The 16,303-nt window shown below is 40.1% G+C and overlaps 1 protein-coding gene across 1 annotated transcript in view; it reads right to left on the bottom strand.

The window, feature by feature from the left end:
• Positions 1 to 16,303, bottom strand: part of UBE4A (ubiquitination factor E4A) — a 37,571-nt gene that overhangs the window by 8,652 nt on the left and 12,616 nt on the right. The window contains exons 5-16 of the mRNA XM_052652667.1: positions 14,943 to 15,095; positions 14,281 to 14,440; positions 13,863 to 14,065; positions 13,346 to 13,537; positions 12,059 to 12,392; positions 10,879 to 10,999; positions 8,689 to 8,993; positions 7,004 to 7,136; positions 5,784 to 5,971; positions 3,704 to 3,804; positions 3,481 to 3,594; positions 1,824 to 1,998 (exon numbers count right to left, since the gene is read on the bottom strand). Coding sequence (XP_052508627.1) covers positions 1,824 to 1,998; positions 3,481 to 3,594; positions 3,704 to 3,804; positions 5,784 to 5,971; positions 7,004 to 7,136; positions 8,689 to 8,993; positions 10,879 to 10,999; positions 12,059 to 12,392; positions 13,346 to 13,537; positions 13,863 to 14,065; positions 14,281 to 14,440; positions 14,943 to 15,095 — 2,179 coding nt within the window. The remainder of the gene's footprint in view (positions 1 to 1,823; positions 1,999 to 3,480; positions 3,595 to 3,703; positions 3,805 to 5,783; positions 5,972 to 7,003; positions 7,137 to 8,688; positions 8,994 to 10,878; positions 11,000 to 12,058; positions 12,393 to 13,345; positions 13,538 to 13,862; positions 14,066 to 14,280; positions 14,441 to 14,942; positions 15,096 to 16,303) is intronic.

The raw sequence follows: 16,303 nt of genomic DNA, 5'->3' as shown, positions 1-16,303 counted from the left end.
ACAGACGGCAGCCCACCAGGCTCCTCTGTCCACAGGATTCTCTAGGAAAGAATACTGGAGTGGAGTGGGTTGCCATTTCCTTCTCCAGTGAGCTGAGAGTGGGTATACTTTTAATGAAAATTTTAATCATTTTTTTGCTTACTTTCAGAGTACCTATCATTAAATCTTTCTAAATTCTCCACCAGAAATGTAGAACTCTCAAAAACAGTTTTTAGAGATGTTTTTTGGACGTTTCCATTCATCACTCCAATCTGGACTCCAATTTTATAGGCCTATAGTGTGGTGGTCACACAAGCTACCTCCACCATCAGCCTGGGAACTACCTTTGCATCTCTCTTATGGGATTCCACTTTCCTCCTTCATTTTGACAGAGTATGTTTATCTCTCTGTAGCTTCTCAAGAAAGCGTAAATTGGAAGTAAATTTGATACCGTCACCTCTGAAAATTTCCTTACATTTACCCTCAAACAGGATTGACAGTTTGGCTGGCTATAGAATTCTAGGCTGAAATGATAATTTTCCATCAGAACTGTGTTACAGCTTCAAATGTCACTGTTGTGATATTTGAAGACATTTTGATGCTTAAACCGTTGCACATTACCTGATTTTTCTCGGGGACCTTTTAAGATCTCCTCTTTACCCTGATTTTCTAAAATACCTCAATGATATACCTTAGTGTGGGGGTCTTGAAGATTCCCTGTGCTGGGCACTTGGGGGCTCCTTTTGATTTAGAACCTCTTAGTTTTGGGGAATTTGGAGGGTTTTATTTCTTTACTCCCTTTCATTGTTCTGAGACTTTCTAGACTGATATTTTCTTCTTCTTTCTCTTCTAATTTCCATCTTTTTTTTTTTCTGTTCTGCTTTCGTTGAAGAGTTCCTTGAATTTATTTTCTAACTGTCCTACTGACTTTTCAAAATTTCTGAAGTTGTATTTTCAATATTCAAGAGCTCTTGTTCTTTGGATAATCTCTGGTATTGCCTCTTTGTTCTTGTCTTATGTATGCTGTATCTTTTTTTCATCCCTCTGAGACTTATAAACGCCTTTGAAGGCATTTTCGGCTATTATTTGTGTTAAGAGGATCTTCTCAAATTCCTGGTGATCCTTGGTTGTCATTTCATGGGTGTGTGTGTGCCCTTAGTCACTCAGTTGTGTCTAACTCTGTTGACTTCATGGACTGTAGCCCGCCAGGCTCCTCTGTCCACAATTTTCCAGGCAAGAATACTGGAGTGGGATTCTCCAGGGGATATTCCCAACCCAGGTCTCCTGCATTGCAGGGAGATTCTTTACTATCAGAGCCACCAGGGATGCCCCCATTTCATATATAACCAATATAAATTATTAATGGAAGTTTTTACTTTTAGATACAAAGTCTTGCAGTGTGTATTTTCTACTTACAGCACATCTCATTTCTGACTAGTTGCAGTTTAAATGCTTGACAGACTCATGTTGTGAGTGGCTACTGAACTGGACAGTGGAGCTACAGAGGGAGTAGAGATAAATGTCTCTGATCTACCACATTTAACCAGAGTTCAAGGATATTTTTTCAAGTCAACACAAACACCCCCAAATATATTTATATGGCTATGTTGTCCTCAAGAAAAATGACAGTAACTTATGCTTTCTGGCAGCAGTGTGAGGGTGACCGTTTCCTCATTTCCATGTCAACAATGGGCAACATTCTTTCTGAAGCTTCTCTAGTGATTCACTTCCTCTCAGACTGTGGAGGAGGATACTGTCACCAGAGCCTTAGTGGGGCTGATCCCTCAACTGAAGCAGATCTTAACCACTGCATTTTTGGGGAAAGTAATGTGTTGTGCCTTTACCTGATGTCAGAAACGCAAGGGTACCGATTGTTTCATTGGACATGATGTTATGGAAACGTGCTAACTGTCCAAACATCTGTAGGCCAGCCTCCTTCTCTCGGCGGGCTTCTGGAGTCAGACTATCCCATTCACCTCGGTCCTTCTCAATTTGCTGAATCTTTATCTTGCTCAAATACTACAGAAAGCAGAGGTGGAATGGATCAGAGGACAAAGTGTATTGAAAGGAAGATGATATTTAAGAGGTCCTATTTAAAATCTAGTCCACTACGCTGGGAAAGCCAAGGACTACATAAGAGACAGGAGGCTTTATTAAGTTTAAAAAGAAATTGTGGAGAGATTTCCCTGGTGGTCCATTGTTTAAGGCTCTGTGCTTCCAATGCAGGGGGCATGGGTTCCTGGTTTGGGAACTAAGATCCTACATGCAGCATGGTACAGCCTTTAAAGAACTTTTTAAAAAAGAAACTGTGGAAACATTGTTTCAGTCTGGGGAGAGTAATGGGCTATTCCCCTGGAAATATTATAGTCTATGAAAGAGAAAGGAGGATAAACAGTATATGAAACGTTGATAAAAGCAAATAGGCTACAGGGAAAAAAGGCTGACCCCTTCCTGAAAGAAGGAAAACAAAACCACCCCCCAAAACTGCTTATCAAAAAACAAAGCTCTATCAAATATGCAAGATGTCTGGAAGGAGAACCATAAATATTTAAAGCCCTCTATTTCTCATCACTCTTGCTGTTGCAGCAAGCATGTTATGCTTATAGCCCACGGAGATGCCATCTGTGTCATTCATTCTCTCATTCAGCTTTCGCTGAGAAAGGTCTATTTATTACAGGACTTGTTTTCTAAGGCAACAGATCTAAAAATCTTCAAGTATGGGATTATGATCAAAGCAGAAGCATTTTTTTACAAATTAAATACAAGTTACTGGGAGACTGCTAATCAACACGAGGTGTGTGTGGGCTATCTGACAGGCTACCCTCATGACTTACCTGCTCTGTCTCCCTCTGGGTCACTGCCCTGTCTTACATCTGTTGCAGATAAAGGGAATTTTTATAGGAGCAAGAAGCAGCTCCACAAGAGATGGTTAAGCTGAAGCAGCTGAGTGGCCTCTGGTGTATGTAGTAAAACTCATGTTTCAGATAGAGCTAAAGATTTGGGAAGCAGTGCACAAACGAAAAATACTGATGATTTGGAGTCTCTATGTGAAAAAAATTACCCAAACCAGAGACTTTTTTCAAATAGTGGCATAAAAGTCAGTCTTTTAGGAAAGAGGGGTAAGGATCATTGCTTTGGTTGGTCGCTGTTACCGATGTCTTGCAATGGAAGAAAGCTGAAAGTCACTAACTGAATGACAGTTCTCTGATTTCTTTTTGTAGTGCTAGACTGATTAGTTGAGCCAGTCTGGCCTTTCTTTCACACTTTCTTTTCCACTCTGCCAAAATCTCATCCTAGCTCATAAGGCTTCGGTGACCCTTGATCTTGGTCTCTAATGGAAGAATATCTATCAAATTAAAACGGCAAGGTTGGCAGTACATTACTACTTGCAAAATTTTGGTGTCTAAGACAGGTATTTGGGGCATAAGGATTGCTCTGTCATGACTAAGAGGTTAAAAGTATGTATGATGGTATAAGAGCAGTTAAATCTGTTTGTTTTACCTGTATGGCTTCATCCAGAAGGAAAATGGCATCATTCATTAGCAGGTTAAGAAAACGGAGGAAAAGTGGGGGATTCATGGCTTCTAAATTCTTAGAGGCATAGTCAGCCAAATTCTGTAAGACCCAACCCAAGAGAAAACCAGTTTAGTCTTGAATCACAACCCACTGGGGCTTATCTGCAGCAACGATAACTCAGTTTTTGTTTCACCAAAAACACTCTCACCTTAATGCTCTCTCGATAGGTATCTGTTCCCCACATGTACTTGAGGATGGGATACATGGGGCGGCGGTAATTAAACTTCTGCTCAAACTGATGGGGGTCTCCTGGAGTAAGGCAGAGCAAAACATCAGCAAAGCCAGTGGCGTTAGAGAAAGAATATGAGCTTATGTCTATCTGCAGACAGATGGCTATCAATCCTGTCTAACTCTTTGTGACCCCACAGACTGTAGCCCACCAGGCTCTTCTGTCCATGGGATTTCCCAGGCAAGAAAGATGGAGTGGGTTGACATTTCTCTCTCCAAGGGATCTTCCTGACCCAGGGATTGAACCTGTGTATGCTGCATTGGCAGGTGGATTCTTTATCTCTGAGCCACTGGGGAAGCCCAATGTCTATGTGTAGCCATTTTTAGAAAATTCTGAATGTGTTAAGGATACTGGTAAAGCCAGTCCTGGGAGTTTATAAAGATCTAGAGTTGTAGCCAAGTGTTTACTTATTTCCTTATCGACAGAACAAGAGGGAGACAGATATAAAGGATACAGACCTCAGGAAAGGATGAGGTCTGAGCTGCAAAATAAAAGCCAAGGGAAACAAATGCTTTCACATCCAAACATAGAGTGCTTATCTGACTCTGAATGAGGCCTCTGAGCTAGCCATTGTGGCAGTGACAGCCACGTGCAGCATCGGCCACTAAGTAATCCCCACATTCTTCACAGATAACATCCCAACTGTGGGACCAACTGGGTCCTGATTACTCTGAAAAATCAGGCCAGGAGCTGAAAACCTGAGGCTTGTACAGCTTTTGACATGCCAAAGGTACCACTAAAGCTCTATAGGCTGGGTCATATAATAAAGGAGTGTGGGATTTGGAGTCAGAAGACTTTGGTTTTCCTTCTGGGTCCATTTAATGCAACTCTCTTAAATCTTTTTCAACTTCTACTTTGACAGAAAATAAAAATTATTATAATTCACCCTCGGGACTTCCCTGGTGGCCCACTGCTAAGACTCTGCATTCCCAAGGCAGGGGGCCCAGGTTCATCCCCTGGTCAGGGAACTAGATCCCACATGTCTCAATTAAGAGTTTGCATGCTGCAACTAAAGATTCCACATACCACAACAAAGACTGAAGATCCTAAAAGCCACAGCTAAGACCCTGAGCAGCCAAATAAATAATTATTTTATAATTCATCCTCCAGTATTACAACCAAAGAGTTGTAGTGGCCATAAAATGAGATAATTGAAGTGTGTATTGTGCAACTTCTTATATATATATGTATATATATATAATTAAAATTTACATATACTATCTCAATCATCACTTCAACCCCATTTTACAAATGAGGAAATGAAGTCTCAGAGGTGAGCAAGTAATGAAGTCCAAATTCTAATATAGAAAAGCAGTCAGTAAAATGCTAAATATCTCTTTAATGTTAACTGTATTTATCACCGGATGGTAGGACACTCCCTTTAAAGGGGTCTTAAATAACTGCTTTGCTATCTTGTTTACTGGTTGAGATGGGATAATGCTTAACAGCATCTCAGGGTTAGAGCTCAAAAGGCCATGAGAGAAATTAGGGAATGTTTCCTGCTGTTATTCTTAATCTAACAAACTGTAGGAGAGTTAAGACTGTCTGGACAAGATAAAAGAATATGTCAATTAGCACACTGTCTTACTCTTCACCATTCTGTAATTTTGAGGCAAGAAAAATATAAAGACTCAGGTTTTAATTGGACAGCCTAATTTATTTGAATATGAGTCTATCAAAAAATACAGTAAAGTTATTAAGAGTATATGTCTTTTTTAAAGTGAGATAGATCTGATTCTACCACTTAGTTGTATGACATAAACAAATAATCTTTTTTGAGCATCCATGTCTTCACAGGGAAACGGGAATAATACAGTAAAACTTTCCTGTATTTTTGACAAGGAAATTTTGACAAGGTGGTGACCAGGAAACAATATGAGAAAAGCACTTAGCATCAAGGTAGCACATGGTAGATATTCAGTAAATGATGGCTTATGGTATTTTCCATTTAAAAACTGATTAAGCGATGCATTAACTTCTTGGTTCTAGATTGCTTTACCTGTAAACTCAATGTCCACAAAGACCTTGATGAGAGCTTCTGCAAGGTGGGATGCATAGGGAAAGTTGCAGAACACACGTTTCCGGTGGAAGACACTGGATACTAAAGGATTTGGTGTCTGATCCATGTGGGGCATCACTGCTTCCAACACCTCAGCCAGTTTGGCCCTTAGGTGGGGATTCTTCATCCTATGAATAGGGCAGAAAGCAAACTGAGCAAGCAAAAAACTTTACTCCCAAATTTTAACTGTTTTTCTCCACATGAGGAATCAAAACAGCATATCATCAATAATATCTGTACAGAGAGTTATAGGAGAAAACACTACTGAGCAGTTTTGAGTCTGTCAATTTCTTGGGGATATGCAGAGTATATCATTCAGTTCTTAAGATCACAGCTTATCAATAATGAGGTTGAGTATGTAAGTTTCTATTTAATGCTCTGCCATTCTGTTTATTTCTCTTTAATAATGCATTACTTACTGTTTACTATTCTCTGACAGCTTCACCTGGAATAAACTTGCCTTTCCAGGCTTTCTGGGGGTAAGGACCAGGATATAATTAATTATTCTACATTACTTACAATGCATCCCAGGTGTGCCTAACACTTTTTGGTTCAGAACTTCTCACTAGGCCCATGCAGTTCAGTGGAGGAGTGGGTTCTGTCTACGTCTCAATGACATATCTCAGGGGACTGTGGCTCTGCAGAAAATTCTCACTTACGTACACATTGTTTCCTTTGGTCTACCACCACCAGGAAATCAGAGGAGCAACGCTACAGGTCAGTGAGCAACTTCCTCTGGGAAAGAGGACTAGAAGCTGTGAATGGTAAGTCTTGAGATCATAGAGCATTTACCCAAGTTTACTGCTCATCCAATTCAGGACCGTAGAGCAAACTTTGTTATCAGACATTAGAAGATCATTAGCGCCTGGCAAGTTCTCTGGCATGAAGGTTAAGTATTTTAACCAGGGACTAGCAGGGGAATTCCCATCTGGTACCTTATATGCAGGTTCAAATTCTCTGTGGGCAAAGTCCTTTGTTTATTATGCCTCTCAAGTATGGGATTTTGGGCTACTCATAAGGATAGTCAGGTGATTCATTAATGTTAACACACTTCTGAAGGCAACCCCTTATGATTCAGGCTTGTTTATTTCTTGGCTTAGAAGTCTTCTGAATGTTTCACAGCTCTGCACTGTGACAGAACCACGCTTTCAGCACTTCACCTTTCTATGCTTCCAGTGAAAATGGTGATAAAATGAAGGACATGTTCCAAGGAATCTGCCGATGTCTCCAAGATGTCATCGGCAAAGCGACGAAGAAAAATGAGGAAATCGCCCAAGTTATCTGCAAAAAACTCTGAGAAAGAAAATTTTCACTGGAATTAGCCAAACATCTGACTCTCTGTATTAAGCAATATTTAAATTCTTCTCTTTTTCTCTACTTAGTGAAGGTTTACAAGAACCCTAAATGTCTTGCAGGTACTAGGAAGGATGATAAGTTAAAAAAATGCAGAACCTCCTTTGAATGTAAGGCAATTTTTAGTTTTATCCAAGTAAATGGAAGAACAGTAGAGATATAAAACGCTGTTAACACACCAGTGCAGTTTAAGTACACCGATGGACATAGATTCCACACTCAAGGTTAAATGTGAGTTAAAATAACCCTTTAGGTGAAGAATCTTGAATAAAGATGAAAACATTAGATGACTATGGTCATCAGTCTCTGGGGTGCTCCACTGATCCTAGCCCTCTTGTATTTATGCCCTTGTATATCTCCTCCTCCACTACTCCAGAGATGATGGCATGTCATTTCCATAATTAGGTTATAAAAGCCTACAGCTTCCATTTTTGTCCCCTGATCTGAGAGATGCCAGCTGCCATACCATGAATAGTTACTAAAGAGAGTCCTGTGTGGCCTGGAAAAGAAGCCAGCAAGCAACTGTGATCTCCCAGCAACCACATGACTAGGCTTGTAAGCAGATCCTCCAGCCCTGGTCGAGTCTTCAGATTCCTATGGCCCTGGTGGATAGCCTGGCTGCAAGTTTATGAGAGACCAAAGTCAGGACCATGCAGCTAAGCTGATCCTGGATTGTTGACCTGAGGGAATTGTGTGTAATAATGTTTGTTGTTTGAAGTTGCTATGTTTGGGGTAATCTGTTACTCAGCAATCAATGACTAGTACAGGGATTAAGAGCATGTAACCTGTACCAAGGGTAAAGAAGTACAGGGGGATAAATTAGGAGTTTGGGATTAACACATACATACTACTATATATAAAATAGGTAATCAACAAGGACCTACTGTATAGCACAGGAAATTTCTCAAATTTCCCAATTATATGGAAAAAAAAATCTGAAAAAGAATGTATGTATGTATATAACTGAATCACTTCGCTGTATACCTGGAACCAACATAATATTGTAAATCAACTATATCCCAAGATAAAATAAAAATTAAAGAAAAAAAATGTAACCTAAATTTGATGGAGAATATCTGCTGACCCCTCAACCAATATAACAGACATACACACTCTCTGTTCTGGGTTAACCAAGAAGAGATGACTTTTTTCCCCTAAGGACTAGCACAGGGGGAGGGTTAGACAGATAAACTTATAAGTTGAATGACAAACTATATTAATGATAGAAACTAACAGCTCTGAAAACCCTGACTGCACTTCACCCTCTTAAGACTATTTTCTGATCTGCAGAGCAGTGGCAACATAACTGAGGAACCAGCTGTCACTTCTCCCAGGCTCTGACCAACAGACATTATCTACGAGTTTGAGTTGTTTCTCCAAAAACAGCTGAATGATAGCTAAGGTAGGATATTTTGCGTATTATACTTCCAGAATGACCCAGTTAAACTCAGATGCCTATAAATAGGAAGTTCCTAAGGGAGAGCCAGCTCACCTGGCACGTAAGCCAAAGAATTGTAGCCATCTGGCAAAGGAAAAGTCAGCTCCATCAGCTGTGAGCCCTCGTTGCCTATGGCCAGCTGAACCAGGAGAACAGCCACGGACACCTGCAAGTTTAGGCAGTTTTGTAGCATCTGCGGCTCACTCATGGCCGTCTTGGTAGAAAGATAGATGGTCATCAGTCGTTCAAACTGCTCCCGGAGGTTGTCAGCAGCAGGGCTGGAACTCTGCTGAGCGTCCCGCCAGGCTACCTGCAGCCGATGCAGATTCTGATTGATTTTTACCATCTGATCATGCAACCTGCCCTCAAGAAAGCAGAAGAGACTGGGTCAGAAGGCTCACATACAGATGGTTGAGTACAGAGTGTTTCTGAAAAACAAATCCTCACATATTTAGGATGTAGGGCTGCAGTTGTGATGACACAGATATCACAAAAGTTACTGACAGGATGGGGCTGGGAGCAGAGCACCGGGAAAATGTTATTCAACATATAGTTAGTTGCCTTTGGCCGAAATGCACTATCCAAAGAACAGTGGCTTGGCTGAGCAGGGTGTAGACTGGGCTTTTATTCTGTACGCTATATAATGATTAGGCAAAGTACAAGATAGTCTGACACCACCCAAGGGCAATGATTGTACTTGGATGTGGGTATATGGACAGTCTTTTCATGGTTAGTAGAGAACTAAAGCTGGTGAGAATGGAGTCCAGATTAGCAATGGTGGTGATGGTAGTGGTGGTTTAGTCACTAAGTTGTGTCCGACTTCTGCAACCCCATGGAATGAGGCCTGCAGGGCTTCTCTGTCCTTGGGATTTCCCAGGCAAGAATACTGGAGCGGGTTACCATTTCCTTCTCCAGGGGATCTTCCTGACCCAGGGATCAAACCCAGGTCTCCTGCACTGCAGGCAGATTCTTGACAGAATCTGGGCACTTCCCAGATTAGCAATGACCCACGTATAAACCAGAAGCCACCTGGAATGCAACCTAACAGCAGCTTCCAGTCCTCGGATGGTCAATAAAAATTAAATGATTCTTCAAAAAGGGTCATCCAAATGTTCTCAATGAAAGGAAGACCCAGAGTTCAATGTCATGGAGAGTTGTGTCTGTGTGTACAGTCCAAACTCATTCTCTCTGGCCCTGTGGACGATGTCTAGTGTTAACTAGCCAATAGTGAGAAACTAGATGACTTTCATTTTGTGTTTTAACAGGTTAATAAATACATTGTAAGTTGTTATCTACTGTCTCATTTAAAATATCAATGACAGAGAGAGAAAGTATCTCTAGTAAAGATATAATTTCATTTTTTGAAAAATCTGATGAGCTTTGAAAAATGCTGTGTCATTTTAAGTTTCCCAAAAAGGCATTAAAAATTGCTGTCCTCAATATGCCTTCCTATAATATGAGTGAGTAGCTATTTTCCCCCTTATTTATAAAATGCTTGTCACAATCAGCTAAATCAGAGGGGGAGAAAAATCACAGAATGACATGTGGTTAGCCAGAACCAAAACATTTTTGGAAGTTACACACCTTAGCTTTCAAATTTTCACACATCCAGAATCCTCTTTGATACACAGATTTTTATGATCATTCTGAAATCTCTTAAAACATTTCTTTTTGTCAATTTTGTCTCTCTATACCATAGAATAAAGCTTTCTCTTTTTTCATCAGGGATAATAAGTAATGAAAATTGAAGAGCAGAATGTGAAATATTAAATGAAAATTCCACTTGTGTGGAAGACAAAAGGACGATAGTGATTTAAAAAATGTGCAGATCAAGAGAAATATATAGTGTATCTTTACACTATATTTATATAATATAGTGTATCTTTAATTTTTAAAAAAGTTTAAGAGGTCAAAAATGCAAAATAAATTCAAGGTACATGGATAAAGCCAGTTGATCTAGACACAGATTAATGCGTGTAATGCCCTTTTCCTATTAGATCCTAATGTAAGCCATCAGAATAAAGTGAGACTGTTATGCTTCTAAGTCGCTTCAGTCATGTTCGACTCTGTGTGACCCCAGAGATGGCAGTCCACCAGACTCCCCCATTCCTGGGATTCTCCAGGCAAGAACACTGGAGTGGGTTGCCATTTCCTTCTCCAATGAGATTGTTATAATACTCACTTTTAACCTTCTGATATCAACACAACCAAACAGTTCTTTCCTAATGACATCAGAGGAGCTACCTGTGAAATCCCAAGTACAAGGTGTACTCTGTCAGGACAAGGTTCTCTGTTACAAGGTTGTAGTTCTGGGGAAACTTTGGCTCCTGTACAGCTGGAATCAAACAGGTCTCTTTGTCCAAACCTCAAAGAAATGAAAAGGAAGAGTAAATGTCTTGCCATAGACATCTATCTTGGTTCCAGTGTCCCCTTATTCTAGTTCAACTTCCATCTTGCTTCCAGTGAATTGAGTAATATCTTCTAAAAAACAGATCTTGTAACATTCCTACTCTATTGGTCTAAAAATGTCTTTTAGCTTCTGTCTATAGAAATGCAGTTAAATCTCTTTAGCTTGGTCATGAAATCACCAAACATGAAAAGGAATGATAGACAGCACTGTAGATTTTTCCAGGAGATAGGTAATCATTTGTTACTATTCTGTGCTTTTCTGTATATAAGATTATTTGCTTTTGAGCATGTGTTACTTTTATAATTAGAAGAGTTAAAAAACTGGGAGAAAGTACATAATAATTAAGAGTGATTCATTTTGACTGGTAGAACTAAGAGTGGTTTATTTCCTTGTTTTCATTTCTCTGTACTGAGTTTTCTCCAACTTGGCTTCAACATTCTCCCTCCCTAGGCTTATTTTCTGCCAGTTTCCATACCCTTTCCCCCAGCTACCCCATGTTCTAGCCATGTGGAGCTTCCCACTGCTCCTTAGTTGTTTCACAGCTCTGTACCTTCATAGTTATTTCCTCTATAAAAGGGACTCCTTTGCTTGATAAACCCAACACATTTTTCAAGACTCAGCTATGAAGACCTCCACCTTCTGCAGAATTCATCATTTACTCACTTCTCTGGATTCCTATAGCTTAGCCCTAGACCGTATTATGATGATCTGTTAACATATCTGCCTCCTTTCGGAGCCTTTGAGTTCAAAAAGGACAGGGACTGTCCTTTATTCATTTTCCTAAGAATGAATGAATGAGTGAATATCCAAGTCTGCCAAATTCAGAGAGAAGGTCTCAGTAAAGCATAACGTCTAAAACTATCAGTTTTTTAAAGTCTGTCTTTTAAAAATTTATAATAGCTTTTCCTTTTGCCTTATCTTCTTTGAGAAAGAGGGACCTTTGTGGAACAGGATATGGAAGTGAAGGCCTTATGTTACACACACACAGTTTTGAGAAGACCAGCTTCCCCCTACCTCTCATGTGTACATTTTTTATTTTTCGTTCTTCATCATTCAACTCCTTCAGGGCACAGTAAGTAGGATTAAAGGTGAGGATCCGAGAGGATCTGGGTTTGCAAAATGGCTGGCATAGCTTCAGGAGAGCAGCACCCAGATTCAGAAAGAAGGCATCCGAGGCATACATTTGGAAGAAGATTTCTGGCATCTGATTGGCCCAAATCTTGGTGCGGCCTGCGTTTGCATGCAAACAGTTTCCGAGCCAGGACAAGATACAGTGTTTGGTTTCTGGAGAGAGCTGGAGTAGGTTCTTCAGCATCTGGTAGATCTTTTCATGGAACCGAGCCATGAACTGTTTAACCAGAAAACACAACCACAGAACATTCCAGTTGCACAATCCTAATATTTGTTACTCTCAAACCTTAGCCACGGGTGATTTCCAAAAATACATGAATCCTGATCTTTCCCTTACTCTCCCTGTGCCTTACCCGGCCCCCCTATTCCTGATTTAAAAAAATTGTAATAATTCTGGGCACGTGTAAGTCTTCCTGATGAGCTGCCAAACTACAGCTAGCATTTACATAGCTTTAGAGTAGGGGCAGTAGCAGCAGCAGAGTCGGGGCTGGTCAAGTTTCTCTTCTGAAGGCCAGATGATAATTATTTTCGGCTTTGCATGCCATATGGTTTCTGTAGCACCTATTCAGCTCTACCACTGTGGCATAAAGTCAAGCCATAAACAATACACAGAAGTATGGCTAGGTTTAAGACAACTACTTACAAAAAAAGGCAACAGGCTGGATTTGACCACTGCTATAATTTGCCAACCTCTGCTTTAGAAAGGTGTGATGATGGGAGATTTAAACTGCCCCCAATTCAACCACTGATTGCCGTATGTTGGCCAGACTTCTACCATATAATTTATGCTAGGAAGCCCAAACAGAGATGACATAGGGGAAAGGAGGAAAAGGAAAACAATTTGGCTTTTAAGCTGGAGTTCATTCAGAAGATTTTAGGAGCTGAAGTTTTAAGAAATACTTTGGTGAGGAAAATGAGAATTGAGAGCAGGTGACTGTGCTACAACACAGGGCAAAGAATAGTAGCAGCTTATTCTGAACCAAACAAGGGTCTGTCCTCTGCTCTTAGCGCATGCTAAAAAGAGGGCCATTTTTTTACACGATTACGGTAGAGAGTCACCCAGATCAATCTGCTTTCCCAAAAGGCTCAAGCAGCCTTGTCTGCATTTGCTTCCTGAGGAAACAATACTTAAGAGATTGGGGACTGGAATGCACCAGGAAACAGCTCCACCTGATGAATGTTGGCCTCTTGTACTTTGATCTCCTGGGGACTGGAACGAGATGGGTTCAGGAAGTAGCCATGATTTTCTATGACTCCCGGTGTCTTTAATAAGCAGGAGATATTCAAGATTACTCCTAGCAAGGTCTTCTGGTACATCTGTCCATTACTTGGATCCTTGGGCTGAATGTAGTCTACAAAAACCTGTAGGAAAAGACAAGTCCTAGTCAGTTGTCTGTATGATGAGGTAAGTGATGGGGTGAGAGAGCTTCAAAGAGTTAAGACTATACAACAACCGGGACTTCCCTAGTGGTCCAGTGGTTAAGCATCTACCAGTGCAGGGGATGTGGGTTCGATCCCTGATAGGGGAACTAAGATCCCACACAGCATAGTCAAAAAAACAAAACAAAAAAAGACTATGTAACAACCAATGTACCTTTCTTATACAATAGGTAATATTACACTGCCCTCAGGACAGGGAAGCATAAGCTTCCAACTCAACTGAACACATGTGAACTTTCAGACCTACCTTGGCCATATCCTTCTGCTTAGTGAAATAGAGAAGAATGTCCAGATACGCGTACAGCAGAATCTGGCAGAGTTCTAGATCTTTGATTCGGCCCAATAAAATGTCAAACACTGGAATCATGACTTCTGGAAATGTTCGAACTTCCTCATCTAATATCAAGGCTCCAATGACCTCATCCAGAAACTCAGCTACACCTTCAAAATCTGATGGAAGACAAACGAGAGAAGGCCAAAGGAATTTCTATATGCCTTTACACACAGCTCTTTACTTTGCTGAACTTTTGATAATTCTACTGGTATTGAAACCCATTTTATTCATTTATGTTGGAACCATAGTGGCTCTGAGGCCTTTTAATGCAATCAGAGGAATGTTACAGAAATCAAATGCAGACGCTCACAGATCTTGCTTATATACTCACGGCCTCCTAGGGTGGCTTCTACCATCAAATCTACCAGCTGCTCGTGGATGTTTTGGTCAACATAGATCTCTGGGGTGAGAAGAACTGTTCGGGTATTGGACACAGTGAGGTTCCTGCACTGTACTGCAAAGGGTAGTAGGTTCTCTGGAACTTTGGTAATCTGGAAACAGCAACAAAGAGAGGGAAGACGCTAGCTCTGTGACCTGGCACAAGGGCAGATACAGCAAACAGAAGGGAAAAGACACTGTGTCTCAAAACAATAGGGCTTTGCTATGGATGCTTGGAAAGCCATGAGAGTTCATTCCTTGGGTTAAGGAATCACCTCTTAGAAATTCTACTGCTGGAAGTGATCAAGCTTAGTCTACTCTGTTATACACACCTCAGTAGAAATGAATTTATCAGATCTTTTTTTTTATAAAGGTGTGATTTTTTTTTTTTTAAGACGTTTGTAGAAAGAATGAGAGGCATTTGTTAACTGGGGAAGGGGAAGACCCCAAGCCACAGAAAAGGAGAGATTAAAACTTCAGAAAACAAACTTAACAGGACCTCTGATATCCAGTTCCAGATACACTATGATGTATACAAACTAATATAAAAGACACTGATCCAATCCTCTGGGTTACGTCATAGCCAAGAGTACTTAATGGCAATGATTTCTCTACCTCCTCCTTGGCTCTTTGAAAGCAGGAATAAAGGTAACAAAAACTGTGCCTCTCCCCTGCATCTCGATCAGCAGAGAGATTCAATGTTGTAGAAGAAGTCATGTTAATCAAGTGGTTGCCTGGATCTTGAAGTAATAAGCGAGTGAAGACAGCCTATTAGGAAAAACAAAGAAACAAGAATACTAAATCACTGCAAAGTTAATGTAACTTTGCATGACATTTTAATTTATTTTACATAAATAAATACATTTAAGAATTTTTATTTATTTTTACATTTTATTTTTTTACTGAAGTATAGTTGATTTACAATGTTGTGTTAGTTTCAGGTGTACAGGAAAGTGATTTAGGTACACACACACACACATCTATTCTTTTTCAGATTCTTTTCTATTATAGGTATTATAAGATATTGAATGTAGTTCCCTGTGCTATGCAGTTGGTCGCTGTTGTTTATCTATTTTGTATACAGTAGTGTGTATCTGTTAATTCCAAACTCCTGATTTATCTACCTCCATCCCTGTCCACTGCAGAGTTAGTTTTAGAGCATCAAGACATAAAAGATAATTTTGACACAGGTAATTACGAGAATCACAGAATGTAAAAGGGAAAAAAGGGCAGGAATATAGATGCAGACATAGAGAATGAACTTGTGGACACAGAGAAGGGAAGGGGAAAGCGGGGTGAATTGAGAGAGTAGCACTGACATATATACTACCATGTGAGAAATAAAACACCAGTGGGAAGTTGCTGTATAATACAGGCAGTTCAGCTCAGTTTGAGAGAGGTGGGATGGGGAGGGTTGGTGAGAAGGCTCAAGAGGAAGGGGATTTATGTATATTAATACTTACAGATGATTCATACTGTTGTACAGCAGAAACCAACACAACATTGTAAGGCAATTATCCCTCAATTAAAAAAAATTATGTATACAAATTTAACCATTTATATTGTTATCCTAAAGCAAGCTTAAGTGTCTAGCATAGTCCCAAGCACAGAGTAAGCATTAAAAGAATATTTGTTGAATAGTGTGGAGAATGAGAGATTAAACTTATATGTGAAATCTACTACTCTTCATGACTGCTGATTTCACTCAGACTTTATATAGACAGTTTAAATGTATGAAGTTAAACTACAAGTTGTCAAGTGTCTTCCCTACCAAACTTTCATCCGTTTAATATTAATTAAGCACTTGTACGGTAGAATGTAGTTTTGATTTTGAAAAAGATATAAAGAAAGAGAGGGGCCTTGGCCTCAATAAGTTAAATGTCTATGGGAGAGAGAAGAGAGGTACATAGAAAAGCCACTACATGGGATGGAAAGAGACGACTCTTGTAAGAGATGCAAGAGATTACTGTAAGTGC

Source organism: Budorcas taxicolor, chromosome 15 (genome assembly GCF_023091745.1).
Source record: "Budorcas taxicolor isolate Tak-1 chromosome 15, Takin1.1, whole genome shotgun sequence".
Taxonomy (NCBI): Eukaryota; Metazoa; Chordata; class Mammalia; order Artiodactyla; family Bovidae; genus Budorcas; species Budorcas taxicolor.
This window is presented reverse-complemented; position numbering and strand designations above follow the sequence as displayed.